General features: G+C 38.0%; 1 protein-coding gene across 6 annotated transcripts in view; it reads right to left on the bottom strand.

Moving 5' to 3' along the window:
• PTPRC (protein tyrosine phosphatase receptor type C) overlaps positions 1-15,591 on the bottom strand; it is a 117,311-nt gene that overhangs the window by 24,095 nt on the left and 77,625 nt on the right. For all 6 annotated transcript variants that reach the window (XM_046679382.1, XM_046679384.1, XM_046679385.1 and 3 more), the window contains 6 exons: positions 13,586-13,744; positions 11,914-12,122; positions 8,746-8,806; positions 2,985-3,093; positions 2,442-2,476; positions 504-613 (listed from right to left, as the gene is read on the bottom strand). In XM_046679382.1, coding sequence (XP_046535338.1) covers positions 504-613; positions 2,442-2,476; positions 2,985-3,093; positions 8,746-8,806; positions 11,914-12,122; positions 13,586-13,744 — 683 coding nt within the window. The remainder of the gene's footprint in view (positions 1-503; positions 614-2,441; positions 2,477-2,984; positions 3,094-8,745; positions 8,807-11,913; positions 12,123-13,585; positions 13,745-15,591) is intronic.

The following is a 15,591-nucleotide window of genomic DNA, read 5'->3' as shown; positions in this document are numbered from 1 at the left end:
TCATTTTGCGCAAATGAGACATCCTCTAATATATTCCTTTTACACTGATGAACAAGTTGCCTATGGTAATTGAAATTAACATTATTAGAAATTATGCAAAAAACACTTTTTAAAAAGAAATGAATGATGGACTACTTTGAGAATAAATCCCATAAGTAAGAGCAAATTGAGAATTAATTGCTCTGCCACTTTAAAAGTCATTTAAAAACACATAATTGAATCATTACCTAGAATACAAGTACAAAATCAGCCAAATATGTTTTAGGACACAACTTCATAACTGGTAATAATATAATGAGACATTATTTTGAAATCTTTACTAGTTCCAAGACTATGAGTCTCTCTTCTGATCTGTAAATATCTGCTAAAAACGTCTGCTTTGACTACGTTGCAGTGTTACGTGGGATAAATTATAAAGGCAAATGGTTATACAGCACATTTAAAACATAATTATCTTGATAATTGAGAAAAATTTCTCTTTATCTATCAAGAAGAATACACACCTGAAATTCAGCCAGAAAAAGCCTTCCTTCATCAGCAATCTTTCTCTTGTAAGTGTCCAACAAAATATCTGCATGGATTGGCTCCACATTCATCAGTTGCTTTTCATCATCTTTAAACATAGTAAAGATTCAGGACTAATGTTATGTCTGTCTTCCAAGTGTTCATATAAGTTTTATTTAATTTATATCTCGGTTCAAACTTTGGCTTCTCTCCTCCACACATTGCACCTGGAAAATCTCACTCACATATAAGATACACTGATAAACCTATGACTTCTAAATCCTGTGTTCTGGCCTTCTTCTGGACTTTACATTAATCTTTCTAACTTACTCTCAGATTTTCCACATAGTTAACTCACAGATCCCTCAAAGTCAAGAGGTTCAGAATGAAAATCATTTTTCCTTTATTCTAGCATTTCAAATCTCAGTAACGCGATCACCATTCTCAAAGTAATTTAAGGTCAAAAATTCCAAGTCATCCAGGATATCTCCCTCTCCCTATAGCCAATAGGTTATCAGGTCCTTTTGATCACTCCTGCCAGTGGTCACTTGTTTAGGCAGTCCTCCTCATACATGTAACTACATCTTCCTAACTCCTCTCCCTGTCTCTAGTCTTTTCCCATACTGATTCATCTTTTAAACTGCCACAAATTAATCTTCTGAGATACAAATATGAGCAGGCAACTCTACTTGTTTAAAAAAAAAATCCAACACTATTGGTAGTGCTCCATTGCCTAAAGGCTAAAGTTTAACTGCTTAATGTGATATATGAGCTGTTTTGTCATCTCACCAGACCTATCGTAACCACACTATTTCCGTCTTCTCTCTTTACACCTGGTGTGTGAATATTCTCCCAGTGCGTCACACAATTCCATGCCCCTACGTCTCCACACATACCGCTCTCTCTACCTAGAATGTCCTTCCTCATTTTCTATGCTTACAGCACAGATTCCAGGGCATAAAGCAGTGAGTGAGCAAGGAAAACCTCCCTAGCTCACATCCTAGTTAGGGGAGGAGAGTTAACAAATAAATGAACTATCGCACACGATGCCAGGCAGTGATCAATTCTGCAAAGGAAAATAAAGACTATTGAGGAGCTCCAAAGAATCAACCCTAGCTTCTGCTGATGGATTTGGTCCTCGTCTTCTCAGAGGGAAACCCTTCAAAGACAAGTTAATGCAAGATGGTGGGGTTCTGAAATTCTTCCTGTCTTGAGTATGAGAAAACAAATCATTTTCTCTATTGTAAACATAGTTTCAATTTCTTTAACTCCATTCCTTTTTACTGGATCAAGTATCACATTTGAAAAAAAGAAATTAAAGAAATAATGTAAAAGTTGAAAATAAAAAAAAGAGAAAGTAGAATTTGTTTTCCTCTCCTAAGTCAAATTGCAATGCTTTGTCATGTCCGTGAATGTGCCTTTAGTGGGAACACCCAGCACTCCACCCTTGCAGGGACTTGAGCACACTTCCCACCTGCTTTTCTCTGCTGTTCAATCTGCTCTTCCCTCCATCATTCCCTCATTTGTTGGTCCAACGTTTTCCCACAATCTTAGGAGAGCTAAATTCCTTCAGTTTTCTATCTTCTATCTTTCTATAGACTCATACACATTCAACGACTATGGCATTTATTCAATTACTGTCGTATTTGTCAATATTTCTTTCTTCCTCCATTACATTCTAAACCCTTTATGAGCAGAGTCTTGGACCTGTCACTGCCATATTTGCAGTGTTGGCGCAATATTTGGCATACAATGGGAAATTCATAGATACCTGCTCATTGAGTAAATAAATAAATTAATTCAAGTTTCATCACTCTATCCACAGAGGAAGTCCAGATTGGATAAAATATGTTGAATTCTTATTTTAAATGAAAGGATTCAAATGTTGGTGGGGGGAGGGATATTTGCCAGTAAAAAAAAAAAATTAAGATACTTACCCCTTTCAACAAGTTCCTGTTGTTCATCTAAATTGCTGTGAAAATAAGAAATGTAAGTTTCTGTATTCTTAAGAAACGGAGAATTCCATTGGCATTCAATTTATATTTAATGAGAACCACCCAAGGGTGGTCTGCTGAACTCAGGGCAGTGACTAAAGCATTTTCAAACTCTTCTTTGTCATAAACTGTCGTTGTTCTTCGCCAAAGGATACAAACTCTTCCCCAGGTATTTCCCTCCCTTCTTTCGCCTCTGTCATTCCTAGATCTTTCTGACCACTTTGTACTAAAAGAATAGACACACGTTCTTTTCATTGGCTATTATTAAAAGAAATCCACAACATTATTAGTGAATGTAGAAAATACTAAATTTAATGTAAACCAATCAGCCCATACTAAAAGCCTTTGATCAAAATTTCAGTGGTGACCTGAACTTCATGCTGTCTTTTCATTTTTCACTTAACTGCTTCCAAACTTGCCTCATAAATGGGTGCTTTCATTGTTATTACTATTATTATTGTTTTTCATTTTGAAATCAGCTCTTACCTGGACCTTTTCTTATGCAGATCATAGATTTTATAGAGAACGACCAGCAAGGCTATTGATGTCACAACAATCAGAAACACCAAAAATATAATCAGGGCTTTAGAGTTATCTAGGAGTAAAAAATAACACACAAGCAGAGTTTACTATTTTAAATATTTTGTTGGGTTCTTTGAATAATCACCTTTAAAGTACTTTACATTTTAAAATTTTTATTTGTCTTGAGGTTTCAAAAAAGTAAAATTCTTAGAATGAGACCAAATACAAGAAATTCCTGACTTTTCAAATTTTGCCTCTATCATTCAGAACCAATAAAAATATTTTATATTTTAAGAGAATAATTAGACTATAGGAGAGCAATTCTCTTCCCTTCCATTAAATAGTGTACTTTTAGGAGATGCTATCATTTAGATTTAACTTTCTTTCAGTCACCCATTTTGAAGAGATCAAAGAGGTAATCGAGTTGTTATAATTCTTGGAGAGAGTCATAGTTTTGCTTTATATACAGAAGAGGGGAGCTGCTGAAGGGGATCAGAAAGGCCTCTGCTCCACAAAGATAAACTTTCTTAACTACTTCTTGAGGTAGAAAATCAATTAACCAAGGGACAAAAATTGTTTGATCCTACATATAGAATTACACTTAACCTGAGGTGAATTTTCACTAAGGTTTAAGGTAAAACCACGCGTTTTCCTGGAGGAAGGGCAGAGAACGGAGAGTGTATTGGAAACTTCCCTTGCCCTGAGTTAGTATATGATACTTCTCACATACAGTAAAAATACCACAAAATAATGCAGCAATTAAGGGCCTCAGCTCCAGAAGCAGACGGCTGAGGGTCCAATCCCAGCTCTGCCACTTCCTGATTGGAACCTTGGCCAGAATCCTTATTATCGTTTTGTCTCCATTCACTAATTCCTAACGTGAGGTTAAATGAGTTGATTCATAGTAAACACTTAGCACGGTGTCTGAGACAGAGGAAATACTAATTATTCACTATTCACAAAAAATATTTTTGAGTCTCACCGTGTGCCAAACACTGATTTAGTCGCTTAAGTTAGCTCGGAGAACAAAACAGACAAAGAGCCCTGTCCTGGTGGAACCAACCTTCTAGGGAGGAAAGACAGACAGTTCACAACATACATAATAAACAAGTAAATGGTGGAGTAGGTTAGAAGACGGCAAAGACCATGAGAAGGAATGGGAGTCAGTTATACAGATATCTGGCGGAAGCATGTTCCAGGCAGAGGTACAGTCATAGCAAGAATCTGAAGGCAGAAGCATGCTGGCACATCCAAGCAATAGCAAGAAGGCCAGCATGGCAGGAGTGGAGAGAGTGAGGGGGGAGCTGCACTAGATGTGACCTGAGAGCGTGGCAGGGAGTGGGGAGAGGACAAGGGTCAGATTTTCAGGGTCTTGTAAGCCATTTTGAGGACACATTGGTTTTTGAGTTAAACGTGTAGCATCTGCAGGATTTTGAGCAGAGGAGTAATGTACTCTGACTTGTACGTTATACAGAGTTCTATGACTACTTGTTGAGAATGCCATAATCCAGGAAAACTATGACAGTGGTTCAGACCAGGCTGGCAGCTCTGGAGTTGGGAGAAATAGTCATATAGATTTACAATTATGGAGATCAGGAAGGCTGTGGGTGGAGCAGGCTTCGAGGAGAACAGGAGCTCAGTTTTGGATTTCAGAGTTTGAAAGAATAATTAGACATCCAAGTGGAGATGCCAAGTAGGAAGTTGGATATGCAAATCTGGAACTCTTGTACCATAAATCTTAGGAGCAAAGGTCTGGGACTGGACATAAATTTGAGAGTCTTCAACATAGAGCTGTTATTTAAAGCTATAAGATTGAATGATTCACTAGGAAATTAAAATTAGATAGAGAGGGCAAAAATCCCAAGACTGAGTCCTAAGATACTCCAATATTAAAAGGTTGCAGAGGAAAGACAGAACAGGCAAAGGAGACTAACACACGAAATAGGAAGAAAACCAAGAACGTGGTGTCCAGGAAGCCGATTTAGAAAGCGGTATTTCAAAGAGGAAGGATATCAACTACAACAAATGCAGTTGATGAGTCAAGTTTGATGAGGACTGAGAATTGACCTTTTGCTTTAGGTCCAGGGAGCACGTTGTGGAATTTGACAAGAGCAGTTCTAGCAGAGTAGCCAGGCCCAAGAGAAAAAAGAAGAACCAGCAACAGCCACAACAAGTACCTTTTTCCAGGAGCTTTACTGTTGGGAGGTATGCGAGGTAAAGAAATAGGTGGTAGCTGAAGAGGAAATAGGGTCAAAAGAAAGACTGTGGTTGTTGCTGTTTGTTTTTAACATGATTGCTTCCAGAATTTGGGGATAAAACCTTCATCAGAGAAGCAGTCATCTAATCTCATCTCTCTCAAGTAAATTATTAGAATGAAAGGATGTTATTAGCAAAATAGAATATCCCGAACCGAGATTTTGCAAGAAATTGCACCAAATGATGATGAGTAATTATTCCAATCCAAGGCAATTAATCAGGGTTGGCTCTACAAAAACATTAAGTAGCTACAGACTTGCCTTGATAAACTTATTAATAATAAAACAACCAAGTCTTCAGATAGATCTGGTGGCCTAAGCACATGTGTTTTTTCTCCCTTCTCTCCAGAAACTCCACTAATATTAAAGAACTGACAGTGGCATAGATCCGCAGTGGTAGAAAGGAAGCTAGAGTTAGAGAGATTTCAACAAGTTTTGGAAGGTAGAAAACAAAGGAGAGGAAGCCACCAGAATAGCACACTGCAAGGGATAGATACCAGTTACTCAGAATGCCTGAGTCTCAAGTTTGGAGGTTCTATACTCAGTGGAAATGAATCATTGGACCAAAAATGGTACAGTCAAATGTCTACTTACAGAAAAACCAAACACCCCTTGAAAAGACACTCCCAGGAGGAGACAGAGGTTATTCTCTGGGAAAGTTAAATGGAAGAGGTCAAAGACTCAAGGCAAAGTCAGGCTCAGAAGAGAGGAGGGTTGAAGCCCAGGACTGACATTAAGAGGGCAAAGTAGATGTCTGCATATGAAATGGTTGGACACCTGTCCCTCTGCCCTACCGTGAGAAGCACCATTCCCCCACACTTTACACTGCTACAAGGAGTAGTACACTGCTTAATTTCTGGAGATAATGAATGGCACTGGAGAAAATAAATCAGTTACACCACAAGGAATCTTCTCAATCAGTGAGTGCCTGCTAATCACCTTTTCCATTGTCTCACTTGTACTACGATCAGACAGCCAGTAAGAACCAATCTCTCAAGGAAACCCTCAACATGAAAGAGGGATGCCAAAATAATAAATCAAGCTGGGAGTTCAACATGTGACTAACAGGAGGTCCAAAAAGAAAATGGAGCAAAGAAATAAGTCTCCTGGTCATCAAGCCAATAGTTTCCAGGAAAACAAATGAAAAAGACCCATGTAAGGCCAAGGACAAAGAGGAAAACTTAAATGTTCCAGAAAGAAAAAATACGGGAACAAAAGAATATATGCAAATATATACAAAATGAATGAGGAGCAGGATGGCATTCAAAAGTAATACTGGATGCAGGAGAACAAACCAGAAATACTTCGTAAATTCTAGATTTTTAACTTAGAATTCTGTGTGCCAGGTCAAAATATTGATCAAGTGCCAGAGTAGAATAAAGATATTTACATACATGCAAGAATTAGAATATTTTCTTCTTATACTGGAGGATATATACCAGTAAAACTAGAAAAATAAATACATGAGATTCAGATGCAGAACTTCTAAAACAGGAAACTGGTGAAGAAAACTGATGGCAGCTGAGTCACACACCTAAAGAGTCCAGATCAGAACAGGAAGAAGAGGACCCGGGAATTCAGTTGAGAAAGTGTCAAAATACAGATGATGGAATGTCATGGTGGGGAAACTCAGCGATACATTTCTAGTAGGTGTACTCTTGGCAGCTCACAACCCAAGACCTCCCCTGGAGTAAATGTCACATTAAAAAGTAAATGGATTATTTATCTCTTAGGAAAATGCTATTGTGAGCAGAGTTAATGAAACTTTTTCTGCTTTATGGATAAAAGACCATGGGATAACTCTCTATCTCGGTTGACGTGGAAATCTGATAAAGGTGGAAAATTAGCTGTGTTACCAGGTAACATTGCTACTGATAAAAATGATCCCTCATTGCCAAGCTGTATCTGGACAAGGAGGGTTATGAATGAACTCTACTGTCTTGGTGGGAAGTCCCAGCTTTGGGCACATCCCTACTGACGTGTTTGGAAACTATGTCCATGGAACTACTATAAGAGATACTGGTTCCTTCCTTACTGTGGCACTTCTAAGCCAGGGCAGGTCCCACACCCACACATGTGTTCTCAATTCTTTTACACCTCAGTTGCCTCCGGGAGGGTCAAAGAGTAGTCCATGAATTGCCGTGTGCACTGCTACCAGGATTCATGCTGCCAGACTTTCTTCCCAGCATGTTGTGTGTCCTGTTCTGTGTTTCTCTGAATGACATGATGCCAGGTCTGGTCTATTACAATGTGAGTGTGAAATGTCCAGTTGAGTCTACGACCCCCAAGAGTGGGTGCTGCAACTATAAATTATTTAGAAAATCAGAAAAATTCAGCGAAGCTCTTTGTCTTGCAAGGGATTCTAAAAGAAAAGTATTTAGAGGGAAATGAAAGCAAAGATATCTGGCTGAATTTATTTGGCATTTAACATTAAAAACTTTTATTTTACGAATCTGAGCAGGAAGAACTAAAACTTTATGTAGGACCTCGTAAAGCAGTTTGGAAAGTAAGCTGTTTTTGTATCTTCCCTCTTTGGGAAGACTTTGGAAAATAAAGCATTGGTGACTGTGCACGTGCGTACGTGTCTAAGAGAGAAAGACTGAGAAGTGGCAGCATCAGGAACGATCTGTAGTTGATAACACAGCACAGAGAACTTAAAATAATTTAATGTTTTTTTGCAAGGCTAACAAGTAGAGAAAACTTAACACAGTGTACTATCTTTTCATCAATAGGTTCAGATAAACGGGCGATGTTAGTAACTCTAGAAAGAGCAGCAGACAATATTGTTGACCCATACAGAGGAGACTATAAGGAGAACCGAAAAGACAAATGGTGAAAAGTGGTCCCTCTGGTGAGTAGAACAATGGATGGGGAGTGATGGCACATAGCTGTGATTTTCATTATTATCATAACATTTTAATTTAAGTAATTTTTTTCTAGATGCACCTTTATTTTGATTAAATATTTTTAAATATTAATGATGCAAAAGTAATAGCCATATGGTTATTAAGGAATGTTTAGCTTAGCTTCAGTTAGGTAAATTAGAGCAGATTTGTATGAAATGCCCACTTCTGCCAAGCATACCACTGAGGGACAGAATCAGATAAATAGGTAAGCGACTCTAAACAGTACATGAAACAAACATGTTTTGTTACTAACATGAAGAAGTGTCATAAGCATAATCAATTTAAAAGTCTACACAGATAAATGCTCTTATGAATTATTTTATGAAATCAATCCTTTAATAATTGAATCTCCTAACTTGAATTTAAGATATTGCATTTTAATATGATGTTTACCTAGACATGTGTTTTTTTCAGACAACTTAAAATATTATTTTTATGGAAAACATATAATTTAAACATTTAGTAGTTAAACATGAGTATGAATGTCAAATAGTAAAGCTTTGAAAGTGCTAATACATATGCTAATATAAATATAATATAATAAATAGCCAAGTAAAGACTTACAAGATGTTGTTTCTGAAACAGTTGTTGAAGGTCCAGGATGTTCCCCATTATGAAAATAGACCTAAATTTCAGAGGTAAAAGAGAAGATTGTCTTCTAGTGTAAATTTATATATCATAGTGTAACACATACATTATTTATCATGCAATGCTGTTTATTTTTGTTAAAAATATACTGGTTAGGGGTCAGCCTCATGGCATAGTGGTTAAGTTCAGCATGCTCTGCTTCAGTGGCCCAGGTTCGTGTTTGGATTCTGGCTGCAGACCTACACCATTCGTCAGCCATGCTGTGGTGGCATCCCACATACAAAATAGAGGAAGATGGGCACAGATGTTAGCTCAGGGCTAATCTTCCTCAGACAAAAGAAGAGGAAGATTGGCAACAAATGTTAGCTCAGGGTGAATCTTCCTCACCAAAAAAAACCCCACAACTGGTCAGCTTTAATTTAAAGTTGCAGCTTCAGGTTATGTTGTTTTTTTACCAAATATTTTTTAAAAAGAAAACATTTAACAGTGAGTCAGATATAAATAAATCTTAGCCCATTTAGTAATAATAATAATTATAATCAACAAAAATAAATGAAACTAAAGGAACAAAATCTAACATATCAAAATATTCATAATTTAAAGTTAAAATTCCCTATTAACAGACTAATATTTTCATATTTTATTTAAAAAGAAAATTCTACATTTACTGTTTCTACGAGTTATACATAAAATTTTGTAAGGGTAAATGGAAACACTAGAATATAAGAATCACAATGTTTATATTGAAGTGATATTTAGATCACGAAGGCTAAAATGATAAAGATTGATGCTCTGAAGTGATAAAGATTGATGCCTTAAAGTGATACGGGGTCGAGTCTACAGTATGGATGTAACTAGCATAAATACCTGTGTCTCATGATATTGAACACAAATAACCAAAAACAGTTTAGATAGGGGCCAGCCCCGTGGCAGAGTGGTTAAGCTCACATGCTCCGCTTCAGCAGCCCAGGCTTTCACCCTTTCGAATCCTGGGCGTGGACACGGCACTGCTCATCAAACCATGCTGAAGTGCCATCCCACGTACCACAACTAGAAGGACCCACAACTAAAATATGCAACTATGTACTGGGGGGATTTGGGGAGAAAAAGCAGAAAAAAAAACCCAGTTTAGATATACAACGGAAACCGCAAGGAGCAAGAAAGCAATAAAAGTCTTTGGCAAAATACAAAATTGAGTAAAAATAAATCTGAATAATATCGTTCAAAGAGATTAATGATAAATCTGGAAAATATATATCTAAGTTTTTACCCTATGGAAGATATATAATTTCTCCAGTATTCACAGAATATTCTTAAACACTTATTGTATGTTGAGCTGTAAAAAATACTTCATAAATTCCAAAAGGCAGAAATTGTAAAACCCAATTATCTTTGTAAACTAATAATTAATAGCAAGAAAAAAAATTCAAGCACTAGAAATATAGAAACACTCTCTTAAAAAGACAGAGCAATTAGAAACTCTTCCAAATTATAATTATAAAGGCTTTAGAAATTATCAATCCTAAGAACATTCTACTCTAAAAATCCACTTATTAAATTTTGTCAGTCATTGAGAAATTAGTGATAAATAATATAGACATGAAATACAGTCAAAATTTTACCAAAGGACAATTCATAGATTTCATTCATTTTTTTTTAGTTAACTAAAAAAAACAGAAATGACTGGATGAAAAACACTTTCAACCCCAAAACTATTAGAACATCAAGATAGACCTACAAAAAAAAGTAACAAATTAACAATAATAAAGCAACCATATTAATTTATTAACCAGGGATCACAATGATGAATAAACTGAAAATGACTGCTCCCTCATCAAGGTGTAAATGACAGAAGCTGTGGGTAACCTGGGAACTCACTCCTTGTGATTGGCATGTGAAGTAGAGTAGGGGCAATCGTGCAGGACTGAGCCCTTGACCTGTGGGATCTGCTGCTATCTGCGGGTAGACAGTGTCAGATTTGAATTAAATTGTAGGACACTCAGTTGATGTCACAGAGACTTGCTTGATTTGGGGAAAAAAACCTCTATACATTTGGTGACCAGAAGTGTCGGACATGATGTGTTTCCTGTGAATAGCAAAAGAGGCTCACAGAGCAGAAGCACACAAAAGATCAACTAAACTCAGGATTTTTCCCCACAACAGGAGGGAAAGACTTGAGTTTTTCTATTTTAGAAGCATATACACAAAATATGATCAGTAGACAGTGATTTTATGAGTGAGGTTTTTAAGTCTCTATGTTAGGTGTTTCCTAATATTTATTTCTACTATTTTCTAACCCCAATATACCTGTGAAAAAAATTTTTTTAAACAGAAGCTTTTTTCTTTTTGATGAAGAAGATTGGCCCTGAGCTAACATTTATCACAATCTTCCTCTATTTTATGTGGACACCACCACAGCCTGTCTTAACAGGCGGTGGTAGTCCCACATTCAGGATCCAAACCTCGGAACCCCAGGCCATCAAAGTGAAGTGTGTAAACTTAACCACTACACCACTGGGCTGGCTCCATAACAAATTTTTGTAATTGAAAAAGTCACATTAGGGGGCTGGCCCCGTGGCTGAGTGGTTAAGTTCGCACGTTCCACTGCAGGCGGCCCAGTGTTTCATTGGTTCAAATCCTGGGCGCGGACATGGCACTGCTCATCAAACCACGCTGAGGCGGTGTCCCACATGCCACAACTAGAAGGACCCACAACAAAGAATATACAACTATGTACCGAGGGGGCTTTGGGGAGAAAAAGGAAAAAAATAAAATCTTTAAAAAAAAAAGGTCACATTAGTCAAGACAAAAGGCCAAAGTAAATAAAATATCTAGCAGAGTAATCATCTACTGTGCATAAAATGTTGTGCTTCTTGACAAAGGAGGAATAATTTAGCTATAAGTCACTCATATGGATGGTCAAAAATATTCCAACAAAGTATTTGCTTTAAACCACTGTTTTTAGGGTGGGGGACGAAAAGTTTGGAGTCAAACTTTTAAGACTTTTAGCGTGTGATTCCATCAGACATCAGAGCTTCTCAAGCTCACGTGAGCACTGGTCTTAGTATTACTTAAGTACCACGTAATAATCATTGTCACGTCAGTAAGTCAGTACTATAGTGATTATGGAAATTATAATCATACCTCAAATATATATGTTGTTGAATATTGAAGATTTTTTACAGAGAAGAAGCAGTCTTTGCCATTTTCCTCTTTAACCCGGTGACCTCCAGTTATGACTTTCAAACGGAACTCTCTGCTGGGGCCATTACGCTCCACAGGAGCCTCACAAGTCACATTCACAGCATTATCTGAAATCAGCGAAGCCCTTAGATTCGTGACATTGCCTGGAGCTGTCAAAATGAAGAAAGAATTATTACTGTAATCCCCTGGTAAACACATACTTAAATTACTTGACAATATATGCGTACAATTTAAAGTAATTTAAGTGTTAATTTGGGGACTATGGATGGGAAGTTACGATAGCATATATGTGAAAAAGCTGTAAAAAACATCTAAAAATAAATCACCTATTCAGTCAATGAATATTAGCATATAAGCTGTCCTTGAAGCCATAGAGTTTATGTAATCCTCCAAGGAGACGGTGTAGAGTTAGAGAATGGAGAAAAAGAGAGGGGAGCGGAGAGGGAGCGAGGGGAGGGGAGAAGGATGACTGGGAAACCCCCAAGGCCTGCACACAGCCCAGGTCCTTCCTTCCTGAAGTCCTTGCAATATCCTGGTCAGCACCTCCCTGGCTGGATTCTTCAGGACCAAAAACAAATTGTCTTTGTTTTCTGTGATATCATGGAAATTCAGGAAAATAACACGAGCGTAAGCTTGAGGACCTGGACTTTTAAAATCAGAACCGAAATGACGTTAAGAGCATTTTATGTCTAGCCGTGAATAGGACAGTTTTTCTTCATGAGCCTGGTGCCAGCTCCAGTCTCTGGAGCTACAGACGGTGCCTTACACAGGGGCATCTCGTTTTCCCTGACCTAATGGAGTTATTCACCTCAGGGGCAGATCCACCTTTGGGCCTGGAATCCGTGGGGACATCATACAGGTGGCAAGAGCCAAATGCTATTGAAAGGAACCCTCAAATGGAAAACATGACATAAAAGGGTAGATGGTTCAGTGTAATGAAGAGAAGAAAATGTTGACAAAATGTTATTTATTTATTTTTTTTAAAGATTTTATTTTTTCCTTTTTCTCCCCAAAGCCCCCCGGTACATAGTTGTGTATTCTTCGTTGTGGGTCCTTCTAGTTGTGGCATGTGGGACGCTGCCTCAGCGTGGTTTGATGAGCAGTGCCATGTCCGCGCCCAGGATTCAAACTAACGAAACACTGGGCCGCCTGCAGTGGAGTGCGCGAACTTAACCACTCGGCCACGGGGCCAGCCCCGACAAAATGATATGTTTTATGAGGTGTTTTTCAGGTGAGCAGAGGTCAGTAAGTGAATGCTTTGTGAGTGAGACATTATTGGATGTCTGATTACAGTTAACGTTTCTAGAGAATAGAGAAAATAGTAGATGATTCATTTTTATCTAGTTGGTTAGATAATTAATTACCTAAAATCTTATAAATTGTACCAGTTAATATGCCCTCATGCTTCATTCTGACAATTCTACAACAATATCTGAAGAAACAGAGAACTCAAGATAATGCTATTAAATTATTTTAAACTCTAGAGGTCAACAAATGTGCCAGGTCAGCATGTTTCCCAAATGAAGCATACAGATAGATGTAGTGTGTGCTACAAAGTTCATACTTTGCTCCTTGCCACTCATACAAAGCAGCACTAAAGCATATAACATACCTGCTGCGCCTGTTTTAAATGTGGATGTCTCAGCAGATCCATTACGTTGAACTTTTCCATTGACATAGGCATGTACTGATATTTTATAGTCTGTATAAGGTTTCAAATTTTCCAAATTATACCAGGTCTGATTTTCATCCAGAGGCAAGCATTTTCGACCTCAGAAAAAAAAATAGGAACATTTATTAAGTTATTAAAAGTTGGGATTACCACAGATTTAATTTAGTCTCCACAAGAAGTTATTCCAAGCCAACTCCAAACTGAGTGATTGAGAAATAAATACCTCTCTGGTACTCAGAAGCACATACAATTATCAGCACATCTATTGAGCAAATTCAATTGTTATAAATAGACTCAAGTATTCAAATATTATGGTTTCTCATCATTAATTTGGTACACAAAATATTTAATAAATTCAGGCACATTTGTAAAAATGATCTGTTTCCTTTCTCAGAAAACAGAGCCCACAGTGGATATTAGGAAAGTCTTGAGTTGCGATGTTTCAGAAAGATTATTTGTCAGTGAACCGTTTTCTGATACTTCAAACACTGGTATTAGCTACTGTTAGGCATTTTAGATGCAGAATCCATTTGATCACCAATAATTAGATCCATTCCACCCTACTAATTTAAGCACGACGGTAATTCATGGCAGCTGCGACAATGGGGGAAAACTTCATGCTGACAGTAGAATCTGAGCTGCTCATTGAAAGATGAGTGAGACCGCACAGGTGCACGGGAGAAAAGGAAGCATTACAAAGGAAAGAAGGAGCACTTTGAATTTACGGACAAACCCTACTAGGACAGCAGATTCTCACTGGGGAGGCATTTGAGAGATAGGACCTTGTCTGAGTGTGTTTTAACATCAAGGCAGAAGAGTTAGCGCTTGTTAAGCTGAAAAATCACTAGCCACTGACTATTTCTGAGTAGTCAAGTGACATCAAGAAAGATGCATCAGGGGCTGGCTTAGTGGCATAGCAGTTGAGTTTGCGTGCTCTGCTTCAGCACCCCAGGATTCACAGGTTCAGATCCCGGGCATGGACCTACACACTGCTCATTGACCCATGCTGTGGAAGCATCCCACATAAAAAACAGAAAAAGATTGGCACAGATGTTGGCTCAGGGACAATCTTCCTCAAGCGAAAAGAGGGAGATTGGCAAAGATGTTAGCTCAGGACCAATCTTCTTCACCAAAAAACAAAAGAAAGAAAGAAAGATGCATTAAAGGAAGATTAGAGGGACAGCATGTTACTGGCTAGCAGTTACAGTGAAGATAATAATAATACCAATAACGATAAAAAGAATGAATAGATCACTCCATGTGCCAAGCATTGTTTTAAGTGGCATACATGAATTAATTAACCATCACCATAACCCTATAGGTTGGCACTCTTGAGACCATCCAATTTTACAGATAAGAAAACTGAGCCATAGCAACATTAAGCCATCTGTCCATGATCTCACAGGAAAAGGAAGAACAGAATCTTCATGGGATCCGGGAATTGATGCTCCAGAATCCATGCTCTAGTCCTCACCACTGTGCAGACTGTGTATGTGGAAGAGAGGACAAGGGTCTGCAGTGGGGCCAAGCTTTGCCTTAGTCTTCCCTTTTCCATTCCCCTGGATGTGCCTCTGAACTTACAGAAACAGTATAAGAAAAGATCTAACATGTGCTCATTCCTTGTATCAGTTACTTATCCTTCAAATGCAAATTATAGTAATATCTCTACCTCACCATGGGATGCCAAATAGTAGGTGAGATAAAGTGTCTGTTCTAGCCTGGTTAAGTGTCTAATTTCTTAGAATTCCCCCAAGCTGGGGTTAATTGATTTTTTTTTAAGATTTTATTTTTTTTCTTTTTCTCCCCAAAGTCTCCCGGTACATAGTTGTATATTCTTTGTTGTGGGTCCTTCTAGTTGTGGCATGTGGGATGCTGCCTCAGCGTGGTTTGATGAGCAGTGCCATGTCCACACCCAGGATTCGAAATGACGAAACACTGGGCCGCCT

The sequence above is a fragment of the Equus quagga genome, chromosome 12 (genome assembly GCF_021613505.1).
Source record: "Equus quagga isolate Etosha38 chromosome 12, UCLA_HA_Equagga_1.0, whole genome shotgun sequence".
Classification (NCBI taxonomy): Eukaryota; Metazoa; Chordata; class Mammalia; order Perissodactyla; family Equidae; genus Equus; species Equus quagga.
This window is presented reverse-complemented; position numbering and strand designations above follow the sequence as displayed.